Genomic DNA, 24,650 nt, shown 5'->3' with positions numbered 1-24,650 from the left:
AAACTTTTAAATTCAATTATAGTATGGAATTATTGGAATCTCATAAGAATGTGGTCAAGTTGTATTACATATACAGTTGGAGGCATAGTACACAGGAATAATCACAACATTAAACAGAAGTATTAATACTCTCCATTGCTGAGGCACACCAATATACCCATGTTATGTATATCAATGCAGTTATGACAACTGGTGCAAATATCGTCAAAAGTCCATAATAGAAGTTGTATACCATAATTATATTGGGGAGGTTTGGTGGTAAATTATTTTATGGTACTGTAAGTTTGGTAAGGAAAAGGGTTTTAGTTTTCATTTCTTCGCCAAACAACTCCCCTGCCAAACTTCTCGTATAGCGTCTTTTACAGTATATTATTTGTTTTGTAAGATCTGTATGCAAAGTTTTTTGACATAACAGCTACATTTCATAAAATCACAAGAAAGTGCCAGTGCAAAGAAAACTTCAGAGGGGATTAGTGTACTGTTCCAAAATCTGGTAATGTTTTTAAAATTTTGTAACTCAGTAATAGAATGTGGTATGACCATGAAATTTGGAGTAGTTACACACAATTGGACACTGATAATGTACGTAAACCAATTTCTCGAATTTTTGCAAATTGAGTATGAGGTGCACCTACAGCTCCTGATTTTTCATGAAAAATGCATCAAGTCAGTGACAGTTTAAGTTATCCTACAGTACACTTACAACATTTAGTGTTCACCAATGGTACAGCAAATAAAAAGTTACAGGGCATTTTGATTACCGCTTTAGAATAAGTTATGCAAGTAGTTATGTGAAAAGCTAAATACACATCAAAAACTACAAACTTGCATAGGGATCCAACTTCTTTTCAGTATTATTATTATTGTACGTACAAAAGTTACTTAGCATAGCTTATTTGATAGGGTATATAGTGTATACGTATACTGCTTAATCTATGCAGACTAAAATTCTATAATTTTATCAATTTTAACAAGTTGATGTTGTGCTACTTCTAAAAACCAGGCGCCATGCAGCTAGCTAACTCATCTGGAATAACTATAGACAGTATATACTACTATGAATTAACCAACTATGTATTACTACTTTACAATATGGTAGTTTGGGTTGTGCAATAATATAATTAGCTATTTCTCGTAATTCATGAAATATTCGTAATTCATTCAATTACGTTGCTATGCACTGCTAAGGAAGCGTTTGTTAACTAAACCGCTTTTACCAACATATTATGCACAAAACTATCTTCTAAACTGTTTTATAGTGTGACTAACGTGTTTTTTCCCACAAATTCTCTCGACAAAGCCTCAAAGCTGCTCTTTATTTTCGTTCGCGTACGTAAGGGATACGCCCCCTTTCAACTCGAAGCGATAGGCTATTCCTGGCAGTGTACGAGGCCTGCACCGTTGTTTTTCAGTTGCTAAATGCCTGAAAACCTCAAGGGGAAGGTAGTCTGAGGAAAGTCACCACACCCGTATTTCAGTCCGCCGAAAAGAAACCACCTCAGAGCAAAGTTCACCTGTGCAGAAGTTTAATACATCACTTTTACTTCTTACGTAAAAGCTGCTTTCACCGTTATTAAACGATTTTGCTCACGTGGGTGCGTACGGACAAACATAGGTACATAGGTAGATAGGTACATAGGTAGATAGATAGGTACACACACACACACTTTTACGGAAACAATTACAGTAAACCAGGCGCACGCCCACAGCCGGCCTTCGGCCGGCTGTGGGCGTGCACCTGGTTTAAAAAATATGATAATCTAAGGTAATTTCATTCATTAGTTCATGAAAAGCAACACAAAAAGTGTGTGAAATGGTAGGATTTGTTGTTAAGTATTCTAGTATATCAGTGCATGGATTCCATTCATTGCTGGACATATATAGTACCACCATTGGTGTTGTACAGTCAATTAAGATTAATCAGAATATAGTGTTTGATGGTGAACTACTGTACGTATGTCCAGCAATAAATGTAACCCACTGATACTCAAATTTCAGACAATGAAAATATTCTTTTACAAATTTATCTTTTGGTTTTGAAATATGCAATAATGCTTTTGTCTATGTTGATGTCCATATATTATGAAGTTTTCCAGTGTCTAAGTGTTACTGGTGCAATACATTTTTGAAAATTCATGCCGATATACAGAGTAAATATAGAGAGGTCTTGATCCCACAGACAGTCTGTACTCTACCACCTAAATTGCTATAGTATCTCTGACGACAAGGCAATGCTATAGCCTATATTGTTCCCCATCTGGAGTTTTCCTTGTGACTTTATGAAGTATAGTTATTACATCAAAAAACATTACATACAGATCCCGCAAAACAAATTATACATGTCATAGGCGTAGCTGAATATTTTTCAGTGGGGGGGGGGGGGGGGGGGGGAGGGGGGGGCTCTTTTCCAGGTGGTTGTAAAGGACAGTATAAACATGCGAACTCAACCCCTCTAGGGGGGTCTGGGAGCATGCCCCCACAGGAAAATTTTGCCTTCTGATATCAATTCTGAGGGCAATTTTATACAATGACTGCTCAACTGACTATTCTATTAGAGTACTTCGATCTTTTTGCACACTAAACATAGAAAATCATTAGGGGGCTCTAGCTCCCCTTGCCCTCCCCCCCGGTTGTTATGCCTAGCCTATGCATGTCGGACAAGCACTATACAAAATAACAACAGAAAAGCTTAGCGGAGAAATTGTTCGGCAAATTTGGTTACTTTACCAAATTAAAACCCTCCTATTATGAAGTTTCACAATTTTGTCAAACTATTTTCTTCACCAAACTTAAGTACCAAACCTTCCCAATATATGGCACAAAATCTCTATTAGCTATGGACTTTTGACGGTATTTTCACCAGTTATCAAAACTGCATTGATAACCATAAAATGATACTTCTGTTTAATCTCGTGATTATACCTGTGTACTATGCCTCCAACTGTATATGTAATACAACTTGACCACATTCTTATGAGATTCCAATAATTCCATACTATAATTGAATTTAAAAGTTTGTATTGTTATAGTAGTGTTCATAGTTATACCCCCTGTAGCATGCAAACATCAATAAGAATTATGTATGTAGCCATAACTCATGGTCTACTTGCCATCCCAACTTCAAACTTACTGGCATGAAAGAAAGCTATTAGAAGAATATTTGAACAAAAAATAAAAGCAATTAAAATATCCGTTTTTGAAATAATTAAGATCAAAGGAAAAAGTCACATTTTTGTGGTTTGACCTTTTCCTTTGAGTGATTATAATGAATTATATATCACTTGAACGAAAATTTAATAAGCATTCCAAAAATCTAAACAGAAAGGTTCTGTGGAAATCACTGACTAAGTTATGGCCATTTTATTAAACCTGTGTAAGCTGCTGTAATATTTTCTAATAAGCTTTGAGCGGTCATATCTTAAAGGGAGATCAATAGAATTGGCCAAATTTTGGTGTGAGAAAGTTTCTTAGTAGAGTCCATGTCTATACCAAATTTCATGAAAATCCGAAGGGGTCCGGATTTTTTTTGGTTGATTTGGTATGGAATGACCCGAAAGCAAAACAACAAAAGGCTTTCGAAGCTGCAAAACAGTTATTGTGTGAACCAAAAGTACTGGCTCATTATGATGTAAAAAAACCTCTCAAGATATATTGTGACGCCTCACCAAAAGGATTGGGTGCTTGCCTAGTGCATGTTATGCAGGATGGTTCAGAGCAGCCGGTAGCATATGGTTCTCGTAGTTTGCAGTCAGCTGAGCAAAAATATGCTCAGATTGAGCGTGAAGCCCTGGCAATCATATTTGCTGTGAAGCAGTTCCACCAATATGTGTATAGTCGTGATTTCACATTAGTTACCGACCATCGACCTTTATGCAAAATTTTGGGGCCTAAAGAAGGTATTCCACTGCTAGCAGCATCCAGAATGCAGAGGTGGGCATTACTCTTAAGTGCCTATCAGTACAAGATTGAATTCATTTCAGGCAAATACAATACGTGTGCTGATTGTATGTCACGCATGCATAGCTGCAGTAAGCGTGATAGTGCTGAGAAGGTTCATGCCATTATGACCATTGATGAATTGCCTGTAACAGCTGCTCAAGTGGCCATGGAGTCTAGCAAGGATAAACATCTTGCCACAGTTTTAACATCAGTACAACATGGAAGGTGGCCATCCAAGATATCAGAAGATTTTTTACCCTACTATCGTAAAACTAATGAATTATCAGTTACAGATGGGTGTTTAATGTGGGGAAAGCGAGTCATCATTCCTAAGTCCCTCCGCAAGATGTTGTTGACAGAGTTACATGTTAGCCACGTTGGGATGACTAAAATGAAATCACTGGCCAGAAGCTACGTCTGGTGGCCCAAGCTAGATGCACATATTGAACAGATGGCTCGTGAGTGTAACGAATGTGCCTTAGTAGCTGACAATCCAGCTAAGGCCCCCTTGCATCCCTGGCTTGTTCCCAAACAACCATGGGAGCGAATACACATAGATCATGCAAGCTGGGGGAAGCACACGTTACTTGTTGCAATAGACACTTTTTCAAAATGGCCAAAAGTTCATTTGGTGAGTTCTACTTCAGCACAGCAAACCATTGAGAAACTTAGGGTAATTTTCTCCACACATGGTTTGCCAATCACCGTTGTTTCGGACAATGGACCACCATTCATGTCAGCTGAATTTAAGCAATTTATGGATGCCAATGGCATTAATCACCGTCATGTACCACCATATCACCCATCATCAAATGGGGCAGCTGAGAACTTAGTTAAGTCAGTGAAGAGAGCTCTGCAGAAATCCTCAAGCAATGAGACCTTAGGAACTAAAATTTCACGCTTTCTAGTAAGCTATAGGAACACACCACATTCAGTTACAGGGAGGACTCCAGCTGAGATTTTACTTGGTAGATCACCACGTACTAGATTGTCATTAGTACATCCTTGCCTGTCAAATCGCTTGGATGTGATAGCAGAAGCAAAGGTTGGTGATGAACCACCGCGATCGTTTTCGGTTGATCAGCAAGTGTTTGTTCGTGATTTGCGTCCCAAAGCCACATCTAAATGGCGCAAAGGCAAGGTCACAAAGCGTTTGGGAGCACTTGCTTATGAAGTATTAGTAAATGGTCAGCTCCGCAAAGCCCATGTAGATCACATGCGTCCATGGCATGCTGAACAAAACATAGATATCCAAGTACCTCCAGAACTTGAGTCTCAAAGTAGTGATGTTGATGTGTCACAAGGAAGCGGTCATGTTGTGGATGATGTGTCAGAAGTTCCTTTACGTAGAGTACGAATTCCAAATAAGAGACTAATTGAGGAAATGAACTGACTGGATAAACTTTCAACTTATTAAATTACAATTTTTTTTTTTTTTTCATTAGGACATAGTAATTTTTGTTTCTTCTTGATTATAATAGGAAATTTTTTGCATGTTGTAGTAGGACCTTCCATTTTTTTAGTGGGGAGGAGTGTTGTATATATGGATGTATGGAGATGTACGCATGCGTATGAAATGAATAGTCGTTAATTAGAGTAACCTTGTGAAGTCAGAGAGTGCTTGCTATTGTGTCAGTACACGACAATATCAACCCATCATAATGCTATTACAGATTTACTAGGACCAGATCACATACAACCAAGTACATACACAAACATGACAACCCCCTGGTGAGGCTATATATGTACAACAAGATGGTGAAGGCACGAACAAAATAATTATGATCCCAAATCAACTCAATATGTCACAACAGCGACAGATATATGTAATACAATTGTGGCATTGTAACTAGAGGTCACCATTACCTGAGTGCCAGTACATCATTGGTGTGGCAATGGCACAGTGATGTGTACACACTAGATGCATACACAAATTGTATGCCTGAGATACACAATATTACTGTACAGTTAGAGTATGTAAGCCAGATAAAAGAAGACAGCTAGACAAGCCAGTTGAAGGAATTTTAAAACATATATACCATGCTCTTTGCATTAATTGCCTATTTGGTAGTGTGCATTATATGGAATAACATGGTTTTTCAGTCACCAGCATGAAAACGAGTACGTATTGTACATTTGTGCCTTTGTTCAATGGCAATTCTATCCCCGGTTAGTGCATGTCTGTAGGCCTTGTAGTTTTTATGTACATTCATTCATCCATTATTCATTCATTATTTATTTATTTAATTTTAACCGTATTTCTTATTATCTTTAGTACTTTGTTGTATAATTACATGTATGTGGCTCAACAATGATGTAGTCCATGACTGCTGAAGGAGTTTTGGGTGTCAAAATACGTACCATCGCTGAAGGAGTTTTGGGTGTCAAAATACGTACCATCACATCGTATCTCTAAGCATTGAAAATAAAATTTCTGAGGGGGCACGCTGCTGCTTTGCACATACAGTGTAAATTGTCATGCAAAATCAACTTTGAGACATGTCAGAACTAAGGCTCAAACGAATAGTGGTTTACTGTATTCAAATATTCGCTCAGCTCTAACGAAATTAGTCGAATAATCGGTGTAAGGTTTCATTGCAATTCAGTAATTAAGGTGGCCACTACCAAGAAGCCTACAAATAACCACAAACAGCTTTGTGGCTTCCTATGAATAACTTTACTAAGAAAGAGATGCCATAATTCCCTTTCTGAAAGGATTATCACAGCGATACTGTGATAGAAAGTGATTGTAACAAAGTAGAAGTACCTGGAGTAAGCCACAAATCTGTACGAAGCTTCGCCATAGTCCTTCCTTTTGTTACTTTCATTAGCATCACCTTCTACTTCGTTAATTACTGACCAGCTAATCACCTGTCACCATATAAATGATCACATGCGAATAACTGTTTGTTAATTTTATTATTCGGCTACAAAGCAAACGAATATCAATCCAAATATTCAGCTAATCGTTTGAGCCTTAGTCAGCTAGGTCAACAAAGACTGTAGTTATAATCTGCTCTGCTCCTCACCTTAGAGTTAACAGCAGTTTGGACAATTTGTAGTAGTTGTAATCTGTTCCTAGTCTCCATCAATTCTTCCTCTATACAATATGAGCATCACCATAGTTAGGGTTGTTGATGTAAGTGTGATGAGGGGTAGATGTGTAACAAGTGATTGTGGTATTCAGCTACCTCTCATAGAGTGTCTTAAGTGACTTGAGGTCCTTTTCACATTTTGTAATACTCTCCTCTAACTGTTGAGCCTGTGGGTGGACCACACAAGTCATGTACACTGAATTGTGTAATGTACAAAATCTAAAACCACTGACTGCTTTACATATGAGAATGCTACTATGTCAAAAGTCATAAAAGCTTACAATACACATGTACAGAACTACCCACCTCAGCCTGAAATGTCTCCTGTATGTTCAACAACACAATGTTGGCCACCTTCACAAACCCCTACAATAATAAGGTTCATTATAACACAGCTGACTGTATTCTGTGAGGACACCCAAGAGGATGCGTATATACACATCAACAACACTAACATCACTCATACAGGGCCAAAGCATTAAAGCACAAATTGACTACCCATCCTCCACCCCTTTGTGAGCACTCGTGATACTACTTCGCTCATCCAACTACTCAGATTTTTGGTGGAAAACTCTACAACAGCTACAATTAAACTGGAAGTGGTTTAAAAGGAAATAGATTGATGTATCTTTCATGTAAATTTCATATACATGCTTGCTATCTGGCAAGTTATACTGACTTGAATTCTTTAAAACCGTTTATCTCAAAACTTCTACAGTGCGATTTGGAATGTTTTTCCAAAATCCAGTCACAAAAGCAGTTTTTTAGTAAATGTTGACACAGTGATAGTTTTTATCTAACAATTGGTGTACTATATTTCCAAAAATATAATGCAAAATGCATTCCACTGTATGATCTTTTATACAAAACACTTTACAATACAAAATAGGGCCACAACGAATGTTATATTTAGTATCAGGATATTTGGATTAATGGAAAAGTTCTAGAATTCAGTTACAACAACCACCAATCACATCTAACAGATAAAGATGATGGGTCTCCACCACACTGGAGCACACTTCATTGTATACTTTAAGAGTGATCACATAGTCATTGTGAGCATTGTAACAATGGAGTACTCTAGAGTCCTGGAGTAATAATAACACAAATATAAACACACACACACACACACACACACACACACACACACACACACACACACACACACACACACACACACACACACACACACACACACACACACACACACACACACACACACACACACACACATACATACAGACATACATATATACATACATACATACTGTGTACAAATACTATGTACGTAAATGTCTTTACTGTATAACAAATTACCCAGAGTCTTGGACTTTCATATTTTTTCACTTTCTATGTACAGTACATACTGTATCAGTTAACATTCGATTACTCTTTGATTTCATCTACTGTATGTTCATCTTACAAATGAAGAACTTTACAAGAACTGCCACTGTAATCAATCCAGTCACCATGGAAAAGACAAGAATTGATTTCTGTTGCAAATGTAGGGAAGCCATATCACATGCTAGCTACTGTGAATAACAACCTTTGCTGAAGAAATGGAACACAAAGGAAGACTAAGGTAAGTCCACATTGTATGTACCGCAGTATGCACCTCTCACACAGAAGCAACGTCTAACAGTGAAATAACAAGATAGTCATTATGGAGTTACACTTATTTGAAGATATTAATTAGTTAGCTAGTCAGTCAGTGGAAATTCTGTTAAATAATATTTTTTTTTTAATTATGTAGTAACTTACGTATCAGAAACGTTTTTGGCCGTTCTGAAGACACATAAGGGATTCCAGTGCTGCCAAGGCACCATGAATGTTATTATTTTTGTTTTGTGAGAAAGTACAAACCTAAAATACTACTGTACTGTATGATAACATCACAGAATGTGTCACTAAGAATATTTCTACATTGTTACCACACACCTTCACACTATCCTTGTCTTGTTGGTTAAACTTGACCCACTGGTCACTGTATTCCTTCTGGGCCTGTAGATCATGTGATACACTTGACACACCTACTATTACATCATACACACCCACCTTGTTCACAGCAATCTCAGCTTTGTCAACCTTTGCATTGAGGTCATCACGAGCTGTGAATATCTGTATGGGAACATTAATATATTGGATGTGTTTAATGATTGACATGATAAACAGCTCAAAGAGCTAACAAACATATAGTCTGAATTATATTAGAAACTAAATGTCACTAGTATATCTTTAGGTGCAGGCAATCTCACTATCTTTTATTTCTTTGGTTCCTAAACAAACTCCTAATTTTCCCTTGTACTAGTTAACATACGTATTATATTAACAGTGATGGTGGCTTCCATAACTCTCACACAATAATCCGTGAAGCTTGCCCAGTAGTGTAAGTTGCCATTTAATTTATTGAGCAAATTTCAACAAACACTTATTTTCCTCACCATAACAACACACTGACTTCCGGTTTGGACTAATCAATAGAGCGGCCTTTGGTCTCTTTGGGTACCAAGTTGTAAGTGAATTACACTACTACACAGTGAGTTATGGGCTAAACCACAGACCTCATCATTTGCCATTTCTTGAACACCATTACATATTATCAAACAGCAGTACTTCACTCAATGACCAATTTTTGAACACTGCACATTCCAATAAATTACTCACTAGGGAATTACCCTGCCACAATGAGGTTTCTATGGGATATCCAACTACTGGATAACAACCTGAATGAAAATTGAATACACCGTTCACAAGTTATTCAGGTTTGACTGATACAATGGTTGATAGAGGTAGTACCGTTTTGTTCATAACTTAAAGCCTCTAGGCTCGATTTACTTAAAACTCAGCACTCTGGAAGAACAAAGATCACTCTATTGAACAGTCCAAACCAGAAGTACGTGCAATGTTGCGGTGAAAAGTTATAGGCATTTGTTAAAATAATTGTAATTTTGCTAAATTCGTGCCACAGAGTATCCACTAGAGCCTCTGGAGTGTTTTACCTAGGGCTGTACCGATTTTAGTATCGGTATCGGTATCGGGCCGATACTGCTGTTTTCATGAAGTATCGGAATCGGCCATTGTATTGTTGGAGATACCGATTCTTATCACGTGTGAGAATAAAATAACGTTTGTTTGTACTTGCTTATTTTACTAGCACAGTGGACGCCTAAAAGCATCAAGTATAACACTAATAGCTAACTACCAGCAAAATTACTGATCTATGCTGAAACCTACCTGTGAAAATGTTTTACTGAGAAAAAGATCGATATACTCTAATAGAACAGTCAATAACTCTAATAGAGCAATCAGGTAGCTAGAAGTGACTGTTTCAGTATTAGAATATTTGTGATTTGTAAGCACCATTATGATATTATCTACACTTCTCCAGAAGTATACTGGAATGTCCACTGGTTTGCATTTCAGTGACTTCCTTCTTTGTAAATCTTGATTGGCTACTTCATTATAAACATGAACCATACTGAAAACGTGTACAAGAATACCATGAAATGCACTATACAATAAATGTGTGCGCTATGAAGTAGCTACTTTAAGGTACTTGGTATCGGTACTTGTACTTGCAGATACTTCCCAGCTGAGTACTTGGTATTTGAAGTATCGGTAAAAAGTGGAATCGGTGCAGCCCTATTTTTACCAATACAAACTACTGAAGGGAACTATTGTAAATGTTGTATTGTTGGCTGTTACAGTTATAAGTAAGTCTTTATCTAGTCTTTATCCACCTTCATCTTTGTGTACCTTGCTTAGTGTATTAAGTTCAGTAATACTTACCGTTCAATAATAGGCGGCTTACACTACTGAGACACTAAATACTCTATTAATGTACTATACTAGGCTCAATACAACTATTCCACTATTAATACACAATACAACCTCTCATTGTTATCCGCAAACAATCAATGTATTATAGAGTCTGTCTTCCAATTGTACAAAACACAATGGATCATATGATCACATTCACCCTCAAGCTACTACTGGCTAGTTTAATGGGAACTGACTGTTACACAAGTCTATTGGCATTCTAATGAGACTTGAACCTTATACTCATGGCTATCATCAACGATGAAAGTTTGATGTAACTAAAGTGACAAATCAATGTGAATTTGCCAATTTTTTTTATTTGCCAATTAGTTAGTTTATATTGTCCAATTTGGCTGCATGGTAAATTCACAAACTGTTATCCGCCAACCAGCTTTACATGCTATTCACTAGCTTTGCGTACTGATCCATCAGACTTTCATAGTACCTCAATAAAGTGTCTCTAAACACAACAGGAGTTTTAGTACTATACCACCATAGTAGATGATGTTTTACATGATCAGTTTAGTTTGGGAGTACATTATGCCAAAATCATTAAATCCCCAGCCATGTCCTCCATGTACACATAGTACTACATTGCAAAGCACTTTAGAGCTGCAATTAAATAGCAACTTTAGGATAAACTTCATTGAAAACTATATACGTAGGTGTCAATCGAAAACTTTTCTATGCATAACTTAATGAAGTAGTGGTTTGATATTACTATACGGGGCAATTGGAGATGTAATCACATGATGAAGAGCTTACCACACGAAACAGAGTAAGGAAGAGAATAGCACTTGAAATAGTATTCAATCATGTAAAGCCATAAATTTAGCAGTCAAATAAACAAAAATTCCTTTTGATAGTGTAACATGTGTCGTACCTCCTCTCTGGCATACAGCATTCTAATAGTAATATTAGTACATATATACAGTGTATGTCTCCATACCCTTAACAATGGCAGCTACAACTGTCAAAACAGATAGTCACACACGCACGCACGCACGCACGCACGCACGCACGCACGCACGCACGCACGCACGCACGCACGCACGCACGCACCCACACACACACACACACACACACACACACACACACACACACACACACACTCCTGTTCACCTTCTTTAACACTGACTTCTTCTTGATAACAGTTTCTTGTAGAGGTTGTGATGTGATCTCACTTAACTTGTTGGATAACTCTGTACACAACTGGAAGAGAAATATGTGAATGTATTAACCGGCATAGTTTCCAAGGAGATGGAAGATATACATGTAAGTATGTTATGGTAGATGTGTGGTTCACTCTCAACTTTTATTTACAGCTTTTTGACTGTAGGAAGTACTTATAAGATATTCAACTGTAACTTACCCAACAATGGACTTGCCTGTTTACGGGGAGTGTGATGGTGAACGAGTATAACATAACATTCGTAAGTTATGACCATTTAATTAAGCACCTATAGTTTCTGTACAAATCGGTCTTTCTGTTGCTACCACTTTGTAGTGTTATAGCTTCTAAAGCTAAAGGACTTCTAGGGCTGAAACTTTGGTTGAGCATTCATTTGGCTATGTAGACAAAAGAAATGTAATGGAATTCGAAAAATGTGAAAATGTGCATGTGATTCTTGCAGGCCTGGTCACATGTACAAATGATGGATGTATGACATTGGAAATGAACGATCTTTAGTCTGCACTAAAAATAGCTGAATTGTTGGTCTGCACTCCACTACTTTCATATAGTACAGGAGACACATACAGGTATATATACATCTAATTATCCACACCTTAGCTACAGCCTCTAGTTCATCCAGTAGTTGTTCCCAGGCACTGAATGATGAGGTGGTGTAAATTATTTTTAAAGTGTCTATAACAATATCAAACATGTTATCCCATAATAGTACGTGTATATGTACAGTATGTGTGAAGTATTAGCATAAGTAAGCAAGTATAGTGTGTGCTCTGTACAAGACTTCATTACATGCTCTATAAGAAGAGAAATGTCTTCATTCTTATTTGCCAACACATACAAACATACTGTAAATACATAATGTTATTAATGTACATACAGACTGTACATACAGACTGTACATACAGACTGTACATACAGACTGTACATACAGACTGTACATACAGACTGTACATACAGACTGTACATACAGACTGTACATACAGGTATACACACATACATGTACATGTGTCTTTGTATTGTAGAGCTACATGTGTGCATACTGTATGACAATAAGAACACAGACAGTGATGTGAAGCAACCTTCCATGACGGCCAAGGACCTATTGTTTAGTCCACTATTGTACAAGCAATGGAGTGCATCATCAACTAGTCGATGGGCCCCCTATTAAGTGGGTTCAGTGACGGGCCACACTACCCTGTATGATGAAACAGTTTAGAAGGAAATATAAACAATTTTCACGAATGAAGCTTGTTTGCTCACATGGGTGTGTGGACAGAGATGTATACATACAGATACATTCTCAAGCTTATAGGTATTTCAATAAAACCAGGAGCATGCCTGGTTTAACAATCAAAGTAAAAGCCAAAACCTCCAATGTCATGGACATTGGACATACTCCGGTAAGGTCACCAAAAGTGTAGGAGAAATGACAACATTTCATCCTGACCAAAGTAGTTACAGTGTAATAACAGAATAGACCTTGAGTCAACATTCAGAAGAAAAGAAATTCTAAATTTCTACATCATACACACACACAGTGTACATACCCCATACAGTATGTACAGGTATATTATATTATTATTATGAACTCTTAATACTGTGTATCCCTTACACTCCACCACACACTGACAACCACACTACACACCTTCACACTATCCTTGTCTTGTTGGTTAAACTTAACCCACTGGTCACTGTACTCCTCCTGGGCCTGTAGATCATGTGATACACTTGACACACCTACTATTACATCATATACACCCAGCAATATTTGCTTTGCTGAAGGTCATCATGAGCTATGTATGTCTATATGTACACTAAGGTGAATATTTGGTGTGTGTACTAATGATATGTATAGCTACTGTAGCCACAGTAGATGCCAAGAATAAGTGAATGATTATCTCAAAAGCCTGAGGCTGCACCATCCCAAAAATACCTATCAAGAAGTTACTAAATCATTTACAAATGGTGGCAAACTATCTTCTGATGGAGCTAGAGAACATTGTTGTCAAGGGAGAGCTCTCCACCACGTCTCTCGATCTCAGTGTCTAAATGTGACCCGGTGAGCAAAAATCCAACTTGTTTGCATTTTCCTTGAACCTCAGTTTATGACCTTTTTGTTGTCTAGAGGGAAAACCCAACGGGCTGTTAGTTTCAGCCTTATCTGGTAAGTGTTTTTGGAGTTACAGTGATAGACAACAAAAGAGCAAAACAATCAATTTGTACAGTGACTACACAAGAAAAAACCACAGGTGCTTGCTTAATCAATGATAAGTCTTGAGTGTAACAGGCTACAGAGTGTGTCATTCTATTTACTATGAACTGGGACATCCATCAAGGTGTAGTTTTTGGCCTAAATACACCCAGGACATTTAGCAAGAAGGCTGTTCAAACTGCTCAAGCAATGATAAAGTCATGTTTTACCACAACATAAACAAACACACCTAACTCACGTTTGCTTCGTGGTAGAGAAATGAAACAACGGTATTCTTACTTTCCATGATATAGTGAATCAAGTAGTGTATTGGAGACCTCAATCCGTGTCTTCCTTCATTGTTTCTGGAGCAATTAAAATGTGTGTAAAATTATTCTTGTGGCACACATTTTTTACCCAATATATTTCAATGGAATTATACAAACAGGTTGGGTTTCGCTCAGCAGATCACAAATGACTCTAAAACAATAAGAACTTTACCACTAAAATTTACAGCAAATACTACACTAATAATAGGAAGTGTTTTTAATTTTATGACGATTGAGGATGTTATTAAAGTCTCCATATTGTAGTTAAATATGTAGTTGTGTAAGGTGTATTGAAAATTACAAACAGCATTACTACATGTCTCCACACTCCTAAGAATGGATAACACTACCAAAACACACACACACACTAGTGGTGTGCGATATCAGGATTTTTATTTCGATATTATATCGATACGATATTGGGGTAAATATCGAAATTTCGATACGATTTTCGATAATTTTTAATTGTGTGGGTGGTGTAATTGCGTGGGCGGCCGATATTTATAAATATGCTTGAAATACAATTTGCACACAAATTATTGCATAAAACTAATAATAAGCCTAGAAAACTGGCAGACAAGTTTTTAAAGTGGCTAGATAGTACAAAACCAACCTTCATTTCTAGCGTGATTGTGCAATCACACACTAAATGCTGTAGATTTATTGAAATATTCTTCGATATTTCAATAATTATCGCAAAATATCACCTTTTCGATAAATATCGAAATCTGCTAAAGCAGTATCGAAAATCGATACGATAACGATATTGACAAAATTATCGTGAAATCGATATTTTTTCGATATATCGCACATCACTAACACACACACACACACACAACATGTACACAACATCAAACACTAGTACCACTCCTGTTTACCTTGTTGAACACTGACTTCTTCTTGATAACAGTTTCTTGTAGAGGTTGTGATGTGGTCTCACTTAACTTGCTGGATAACTCTGTACACAATAGGAATGGTAACATGTGAAATGTGTTAACTGGTGTGGGGGTAGAGTTACTACTGGAGAAGGGATTGTGATGGGACATCTCTTATAAGAGATATTTTGGGAACAAAATTTTTTGCACATTGTATTTTTCAACAATGTAAAGAAATCTCTGAAAATATAGCAATTACAGAATTCTCTCTTTTATTTACATCTTCTCTGGTGGAGGGACTTTTTCTACTTAGTACTTTATTAATGAATACATATTCCCTGCAACATGACCATACCATACAAGTCATGTGCATGTCACCCTCACTGTAACATGTATGTCACTTGATCATGTAGATCACATGCACCTCACACACATGTGACACTTATGTACTGCTAAACATTCATGTTGGTATCTGTTAACATGTATGTTACATGTTACATGGACAACAGTTGGAGTAAGGAAACCTCCATGACAAAATTTTGGTTAAGTCATTCATTTTAGAGGACAACCTCATATATTACAGTAAAATGAGACCAAAAATTCTTACACGGGTTCCACTGTATACATACATCTCCATATAAGTACAATACAATAGTTACTATATATAATTCATGTGGTATTCTGGCACACATGTACACATCTTAGCTTCAGTCTCTAGTTCATCCAGTAGTTGTTCAGAGGAATTGAATGATGAGGTGGCATAGAAGTATCTGTAACAATATGAAAGACTAATAATGTGTGTATGTGTGTATAGTATTAGTGGGTGTATCACATTTGTGGCTTGTGGTGAATTACCTTAAAAGTGTATGTGTGAATCTATTAGTGGTGCTGTGTAGCTACATGGTGCTGACCACAACAACAATATATTGCCAACAGTTAATAACAGAAGAAACAGGTAATCTTCCATATTTAGAGAATAAGGCCTTAGCTGTGAATTATCTGATCCACAGCCTAATGATCATTAGTCGCTTTTTGGCAAGAATTTATACTCTGATCCAAACTAGACATCCACTGATCGACCAGTAGTATACCACTGGACCAACCACTTCAAATTTGAAGTGTAGTAGCCACAAAACTGAACTAGTGCTGAGAATTATGGAGCACAAGTCTGTGTGTGTGCGTATGTGTACGTGCGTGCGTACCTCTGTGTGCGTGTGTGCGTGCGTGTACTTGTGTGTGTGTGTGTGCGTACTTGTGTGTGTGTGCATGCGTGCGTACTTGTGTGTGTGTGTGTGTGTGTGCGTGCGTACTTGTGTGTGTGTGTGATGCCATACAATGTATGTAGGTGTTGACAAACATTCACTCATAGTTGATGTGTAAACTGCTGTTACAAGAGAAATACTGTATAATGAGTTAATTTCGAAAGGGAAATTCTTGATGAACAGCTGCTAAAATAAATTTCGAAAGTTAATTTTCGAATACTCTATCGTCATGCTTATCGCCACTAAAATTATTTTTTGTAATTGTGCAGTGAAGACAATGACCACATGTAGTTGTACAATCGAAATTGAGACATTCATTGGGGGTTATTGTATTGGGACTGCTTCATTATAGGAAAGGTGGTTTTGCCAATGGAAAATGAATAATCTTCACTACCAATTTGCTGTGGGCATGGCAATTGCAGCATCAAGAAAAGCAAAGGTGTTGCCCTACTAGGTACGGAAAGAGATGTCATGTATTCGTTCTATATTCTCTTCTACCTGGGGTGATAAGATGTGGCCTTCTATTAATAGTGGACAGAATTCGGCCAACCTGGCACAAGGCAGCTTTATATTCGACGAGTTAAATTTTCGTAGAAGCTGTGTTATGAAAAATTTGAAAATTAAACTCCTTTGAAAATAACCCATTATACAGTACTTACTATGCAGACAATTGATGATCTTCAAGCTGGTGGTCACCTGGAAGGTTGTGGTTTATGAAGCCCGTGAATAGTGAGCCATATGTCTTGCCATAAGAATTCATTAGTTTATGGCTTTTGCATAATATTAAATGGTCACTCAATGTGGTAACAACCCTGAAAGTAAGTAGAGTAGCAGAAATGCCTTGTTAAAGAAAGTTCACGAAACTGTTGGTGGTATACATCATCTGTTGTTTAGGATGGTATGCTAGAGAGCTTATAATACTTTCTACATCAGTTTATTCTTGTATACTAGTGAGGGAGACCTCTATTGTTGTGTAACATAAGCGATTAGTAGTAGGCACAGGGCAGTATGTTGAGAAAAAGATTTTTTTGTACTACCAGTCTATGTTGTAGCGGCTTTTGGCTCCTTTCAAATGTTTGAAATCTGCTAACATTGTTTCTACTTGGCACGGTGTTAAATAGTGTTCATTGCGCCCTGTATATGCTATTGGAAAGTAGATTCGTAGTAGAGTTTGTCTTTAATATGCCAAGAGTTTCATGTAAAGTGATGCCGAAAGAATATTTGCATACTCCTACAATCAGCCTCATACGTAACATCTACTGTCAACAAGCCACCACCATGAAAATTATCATAGGCAATTGATGTATCACCTGGTGTGGAGTTCTTTGGCACACATGGGTAGATGAGCTTGCGGCGGAGTTAGGGAAACACACAATTCAGACTGGAAGTCCAGGTGACCGTCACCTTAAAGTTGTCATTCCATTTATGGGCCACCTGCGCCTATATGCAAAACGTCTGGGTAGAAAAAAGTTGAAACAAAAAAATATTAGTGATCACGATCTCCTGGATATTCCAATTAATGCACTTAGTACAAGTCTGTTGTTGACAGTAACACATAGCTGGTAACATTATGGGTAATGAACAGCTGAAAATAAGTCACTGGTGAACATGTATAATAGTCTAGTCACCAGAATGCATACAAAAGAAGAAAAAGTAATCTGGGTACAAGCTAGAATTAGTTTTGTCTTAGACTGTAGTTGGGTTATAATATGAGGGTTGGTGTGATATAATGTCAGGGCTTGTGATAACAGTCAGACAACAAATTGTCAATTTTCTGACCATAATTGGATTTGTCAGGACATTCTGTGCTTTCTAAGTATAAGAGGGAGCCTACTGTCTGAGCTGTTATTCTAACCAATAACTACCAGTTGGTTGCTAAGAGATGCTACATTCTTGCAACCCAAGGAAGAGAATCCCTCTGCTGTACTGACAAACAACACTCAGGCTACTTGGGAACACAACAGGCAAAGTGCAGTGCATTGAGTCTATACAGGATATCTGTTTAAATATTTTCCGTATAATCTTCATGAATACGTGAGGCAAGAGTGAGTTAAAAGCTGAAGAATGCTGGTGATAATAAGAAAATCATGGTGCATGTGTTATTAGTGTTGCACCGATATGCATTTTTTCACATTTACCGATACCGATTATTTGCCTATTCCTGTAACCGATATGCCGATATTTACCGATATTCTTCAATTCTTCAGAACAGGAGAGGAGGAGCAGAAAATCACCTAAAGTTTATGTGTATAAACTGCATTTGTAATATCAATGTAATTAATTGCGTGGGCGGCAGACTTTTACCATTTTTCTACAGTTTTGCAACTAACTCCTTTCATGGAATAGGAAGCCAAGTAGTTATAAAACAACTAAGACAGCTTATCAAACAGTGTTTTTAGTGGGACTCCAGACCCTTTGTGAAGAGTGATCAACTAATTGCGTGGGCGGCCGATAAATATACACAGCCTACTATATAGCCTTGCAACCATACTTGTGCAAACAAACAAGCCAAAACAGTTACAACCACTTACTGCTACATTCACCACCTTCTTTCTTTACTTCCACCTGTTCATTGCCGTCATTAACGATTGATTGTGAGTTTCGGTTAATCGGCAAATTATTCCGCTTCGTAGCCGATACCGATACTTGTAAAATTAGCTAATATCGGCTGTTACCGATAATTTAACCAATTATCGGTGCAACTCTAATTATGTTAATCATTGCTTAGTAATTTCGCAGCTGGAACCATTAAACTCCAGCTGCTCGTTGGCTTGTACCACAGGGTTAACCCATCCCCCATATATATCCCACTGTTGAATTGACTATAAGCCTTATGCCAAATGACGTCACAAAATAAAATGGCTGCGGCTATTTGGGGGACTCTAATAGTTTCGCTGTACTTTGGTATTGGAGTTCTTGCTTAAGCATCTCGTGTACCCAGCGTACAAAGGCCTTCAACGTGAGTTATGTACAAATATTGTATTGTGGTATATATATGAATGTCTGAACAGTATTTCTTTCTCGATTCAGTGAAGTAATGCTGGTTTCTTAAAACAGGTCAGTGATAAGCGTCCGAGATGGCGTCAGGAGAGTCAGAGAGTGTGAACATTGCTAAACTTTTTGCTGAACGCGATACATCAGAAACTGATAAAAATGGTGATATAAGTACCACGAGCAAGAGATGCCGTGATGAGGTGTGGAAGGGTCAATATTGCTGTGTTCCCTCGTGTCGTTACGCATCTGGTGGATCAGCCGAACAAAGGCAACGTGGTAGTGCTAGAGTCTCTTTTCATTCGTTTCCAAATTTGTCTACAGACAAAGAAAGGCTAAAGAATGGATTGTTAAGATACGACGAGACCCTGGGCCAGACTTTGTGATCAATGAATACACTAAAGTATGTTCTGAGCATTTTAAACCAGAGGATTATCTTTGTGGTGGAGAGGATCCGCAAGCAGCTAGGCGTATGCTGACAAAGACGGCAGTTCCTTCACTATTTTCTTGGCCCAGCTGCAGTATCAAAAAGCGCACAACCACCACATCTCAAAGAGCAGCTTTGGTATTAGAAAGTGATTCATCTTTTTCTGAGGAGGACAGTGTTAGTTCTGGACCATCTTTAAGTGAGTTCTGTGAAATTGATACAGAAGATACTGATTACAGTTCAGTTGATTATTTGAAAGCTCAAGTGGCAGAGTTGTCAGAACAGCTAGCTAAAACACAAGCTAAGTATGAGAAATCATTATTCCGGCTTGCAAACATCAAGGAAGACGATGGCTTAGTTTCATTTTATACTGGCTTCCCAGACTATAATACTCTTTTAACTTTTTACAACATCATTTTGGAATCCGATGCAAAAGTTATGAGACAGTGGCGAGGTGGAGAATCAAAGGAGAGCTATAATGATGTAAAGACTGGAAGGGATTACAAACTGCCCTTATTTGAGCAATTATTCCTTACACTAGTAAGACTTCGGCTTAACGACCCTGAGCTAGACCTAGCCATCAGGTTTGGCTTGTCACAGTCATGTGTGTCCAGAATCATTGCAACATGGATCAACTTGCTGTATCACAGTTTAAAGGGTTTGGAACGTTTTCCACCATGGCACATAGTACAAAAGTATATGCCGGTAGCTTTTAAGGAGCAATACCCGAACACGAGACTTGTGATTGATTGTACAGAATTCGGCATTGAACGCCCTTCTTCTTTGGTTACACAAGCTACTACCTTTTCGTCTTATAAGAACAAAAATACAGTTAAGGTGATGATAGGAATTATTCCCAGCGGAGCTGTCGTCTTTGTATCTCCTACCTATGAAGGGTCAATATCAGATAAAAAGCTAGTAGAACAAAGTGGATTATTGGATAAACTCGAAGTAGGCGACGAGATTATGGCTGATAAAGGATTTGATATTCAAGATTTATTAGCACCACTTGGAGTGAAGTTAAACATACCTCCATTTTTGTCATCTAACAGCCAGTTTTCTAGTGAAGATGTTATGCGTACAAGGAAAATTGCGAAGCTGCGAATACATGTAGAGAGAGCCATTGGGAGAATCAAAGAATTCCGTATCTTACAATCTCCAATTTGTGCCACCATGTGGGACTCCATCAATGAAATCATATATATTTGTGCCATGCTATGTAATTTTAGTCCTCCCCTTGTTTGTTAAATATGTACAGTCCTAGGATTCCCCCCTTGATGTGATTTATATCTACATATGTACTGAAGTCTGTATGTAGTAATTTGAAAATTCCATGAAATTACAAGGGTCTGGTAGAATCAAAATGATTATGTCCATTGTACAAAAGAACCAATGAATTATGACACGGCAAAGAATCATACTGGGCACACAACTCGTCACAAGTCAATGGAATAAACACTCCACCTTTCATTTTAGAAACAGGTGGTGGTTGGTAAGGGTATTTTCGGGCAAAAACATTTCCAACAGTGGAGTCAGTAACTACAATCACTTCTTTCTTAAGGCCAATGGCCATCAGTCGGATTTCTAAGTCTCCACCCCATTCATTATCTCGTAGTACTGCTTGCTGTTTGTCCATCCAGTCCACTTGTGATAACGAGCCTTCTGACTGAATGGTGGGATAATTCAACATGGTCAAAAAAGTCAAGTGTCTAAGGTTCCTGCACACTGCTTCATCGCCACTACTGGATGATGGTATCAATCCAGCTTGATGGGCAACTGCATGATAAAGGCAATTTCCGTCTCCTCTTACTGCATGTTTTCGAAGTTTCAAATGCAGTAAAATGCTTTTCATAGATTGGAATTCTGGTGATGGCTTGGAATAAGCAGCCACTAACTGCAGATCATCGCATTCAGAAGGCTGTATTATCTTCTGGTACACTGATTCACCAAGGATCTGGTCACAATTCCTTGCTGGCACTAGCTTTTCTGTATTAAATTCTTGCTTTTTGGAATCTTGTTTAATATGACTCACACTAGTCCTATGCATGCCAAGGTTCAGATAAGGGTCAGTATTACATTTGGTGCTAGGTTCCAACTTAGGTAAAACCTGTCTGTGCAGAGGTATCTCTTTGGTTGGGCTATTCTGAGATAAATTGCTGTAACCACAAGGAGAAATGATCATGTAAGGTGTAACCGCCGGCAAAAATTTGTTGAAATGAAAATTTTGTGCTTTGGTGAGTGCTTTATCCATAAATGCTTTGTCATACTCAATCCTCTGGACAAAAGGCTCTCCTACTGGAGACCAAACACAGAAATCACACCAGTTAAGGCAAGTGACATGCATTTGAGTTTGCACCTGATAAAAGTACATGTGTGATTTCGATAGTTCAGTGCTTCCATCTACATCAACTAAATAAAACCCATTGATATTCTTGCATGCATCTGTGACTGTTCGTCTCTCACACATGTAAGGACATTTGATTTCTAAACACCCCTTACTATGACTTGCCTTGCTAAAGTCAGTTACAATAGCATCCGGGCTTGCTGCCAGCCAAGGGAATGCCTTGTCAACATAGAGCCCACATGATTCAATTTGAACAAACTTTCCTTTAGATTTTTGATAATTTACGTAGCTGGAAACTGCTTGGCTTTCGTTTTTTCTTCCATAAGAAATTGCCGGTGTGTCTATAGATTTGGATGATAACTTCTTTTTAATAAATCCTGTGCAACTTGTACTGGGTCGACGATGGCAGATTTCCTTCATTACTGAAGCAGTTAGACGAAGCCTCCGTTCATGATGCCATTTCTGAGATTGGTGTTGGCCCCGTGTGGATTCTTCGACCTCAGATATACTATTAGGACTAACACAGACATGTTGGTTGTAGAGTTCATCTGCTCGTTTTTGTATCACAGTTTCACATGTAATGCATTGTTTTGATGGAGCAGCATCACAACTTAGCACATAATCATGATCATGTTGGACACTGGTTTGCTGTACAGCCAACTGTTGCATGAAAAGCTGTTTCTGTTCCTCTGCTCGGGCAAGCCTCTCCTTCCTCATCTCCTCTTTTCTACTTATTTCTGGGGCAGGCTCTTCATCTAAAATCTGTAGAAAGCATGATGTTCCATAGCTTGAAATCATTGACTTCTTCTCAAGGGCCTGCTTTCTTTCCTTTACAGTAGTGGCAGTGCAAATAGCAAAGTCTGCTGAATAAAGTTTATTCTGCTCTATTTCAGATAAACTTTCCCTTAATCTGCGTGCTTTGTTAGGATCCACTATTCTTCTTGTATCTGGACGACAATCCCACTTGTTTACGTGTAGTGCCTTTGAACGTTTCTCTTTCCCATATTCTGCTTTAGTTAATACTACATCGTCTGTTGGGCGTGGTTCCACATTACGCTTCCGAGGCTGGTTCCATTTCTGCAGCTTTTCTGTGCAACCCATTCTTTCTTCTTCTCTTAAACCTCTACGCACAAAATCTTCAAGGCAATATAGAGTTGATGTGATATGATTACAACAACCTGAAAGTCCTGCAGGGCAAGTACAATATGCAGTCACAACACGACAGGTAGGTTCTTTGATAGCAATTGTAGCACAATAGACTCGATCTTTTCGCATAGATGGTAGAACGGTAGATGTCACACAAATCACATCGGGTTGACTAGACCATGGGTGGTACTTGATAGCTTGAACATGACCATCTTTAAAAAAACGGTAAGCCTTCTCCAGGGTACGTGTGTACTCAACAGATTCATACCATGACTTATCGCATGAACCTTCTTCGCTTGACAGTTGCTCTTGACTTTCCATAACATTTTCTATATGACTGACCTTCTTCAATAAAACTTTACGATCAACAAGAAAATTGTATATAGTGTTAAAGGTAATCGTTGGCAGACACTGTAGCTGTTTTGTCCACTGTGGATCACTTGGTAATGGCAAAGACTGAAGTAGATGATGTGGCTCTGAATCAGGCTGGTGGATGGCTGACAGTTTCCGTCTACAGTTCATGCCCTTGTCAGGATCTACAATATACTTATCCCAGCCATACTGGATGTAACATTCCGCCCTAAGTACACATAACAAGGTTGAAGTATTGAATACTATAAGTAATCTAACCGTTCAATAAGCTGAGGCTTTTTCCCACTTAATGGAGCTCCCCTACAAGCCAGCCATCTCCTTAACTGGGTAATATTAAGCTGTTTCGGCTTTTTCCCGTCTAGTGAAGCACCTGGTATATCACCTTCCGTCAAAACTTCAAAATCTGCAGCAATATTCGCCCTCCCTTCCGAGCTCTCTTCAGACGCCATTAAGTCGCCTGTTAAAAAAATACCGTTACTTCACTGAATCGAGAAAGAAATAACGTTCAGACATTCATATATATACAACAATACAATATTTGTACATAACTCACATTGAAGGCCTTTGTACGCTGGGTACACGAGACGCTTAAGCAAGAACTCCAATACCAAAGTACAGCGAAACTATTAGAGTCCCCCAAATAGCCGCAGCCATTTTATTTTGTGACG

At 38.1% G+C, this 24,650-nt stretch overlaps 3 protein-coding genes across 5 annotated transcripts in view; 1 reads left to right on the top strand and 2 right to left on the bottom strand.

The window, feature by feature from the left end:
- The window catches only part of LOC136252778 (uncharacterized), a 27,331-nt gene extending 11,720 nt beyond the window's left edge, over positions 1-15,611 (bottom strand). The window contains exons 1-9 of the mRNA XM_066045344.1: positions 15,444-15,611; positions 13,672-13,753; positions 12,641-12,720; positions 11,976-12,065; positions 9,090-9,152; positions 8,973-9,035; positions 7,341-7,400; positions 7,131-7,201; positions 6,969-7,039 (exon numbers count right to left, since the gene is read on the bottom strand). Coding sequence (XP_065901416.1) covers positions 7,018-7,039; positions 7,131-7,201; positions 7,341-7,400; positions 8,973-9,035; positions 9,090-9,152; positions 11,976-12,065; positions 12,641-12,720; positions 13,672-13,753; positions 15,444-15,611 — 699 coding nt within the window. The 3' untranslated portion in view covers positions 6,969-7,017. The remainder of the gene's footprint in view (positions 1-6,968; positions 7,040-7,130; positions 7,202-7,340; positions 7,401-8,972; positions 9,036-9,089; positions 9,153-11,975; positions 12,066-12,640; positions 12,721-13,671; positions 13,754-15,443) is intronic.
- Positions 15,444-24,650, bottom strand: LOC136254531 (uncharacterized). Of its 3 annotated transcripts, none has more exons than XM_066047264.1 (5): positions 24,536-24,650; positions 24,241-24,439; positions 17,362-24,190; positions 16,100-16,210; positions 15,444-15,523 (listed from the first exon to the last, which is right to left on the bottom strand). In XM_066047264.1, exons 2-3 carry the CDS (start codon positions 24,429-24,431, stop codon positions 21,460-21,462), a joined length of 2,922 nt encoding a protein of 973 aa, XP_065903336.1. In that variant the 5' UTR covers positions 24,432-24,439; positions 24,536-24,650; the 3' UTR covers positions 15,444-15,523; positions 16,100-16,210; positions 17,362-21,459. The 3 variants fall into 3 exon arrangements, with proteins under 3 accessions (XP_065903336.1, XP_065903335.1, XP_065903334.1); XM_066047263.1 differs by having other exon boundaries at positions 15,444-15,521; positions 16,139-16,210; XM_066047262.1 differs by having other exon boundaries at positions 15,444-16,210.
- On the top strand, positions 20,166-21,368 carry LOC136252776 (uncharacterized). The gene has a single exon (XM_066045343.1). It carries the CDS (start codon positions 20,166-20,168, stop codon positions 21,366-21,368), a length of 1,203 nt encoding a protein of 400 aa, XP_065901415.1.

This window comes from Dysidea avara, chromosome 4 (assembly GCF_963678975.1).
Source record: "Dysidea avara chromosome 4, odDysAvar1.4, whole genome shotgun sequence".
Classification (NCBI taxonomy): domain Eukaryota; kingdom Metazoa; phylum Porifera; class Demospongiae; order Dictyoceratida; family Dysideidae; genus Dysidea; species Dysidea avara.
The sequence above is the reverse complement of the archived record's forward strand: the minus strand, read 5'-3'. Positions and strand labels throughout refer to the sequence as shown.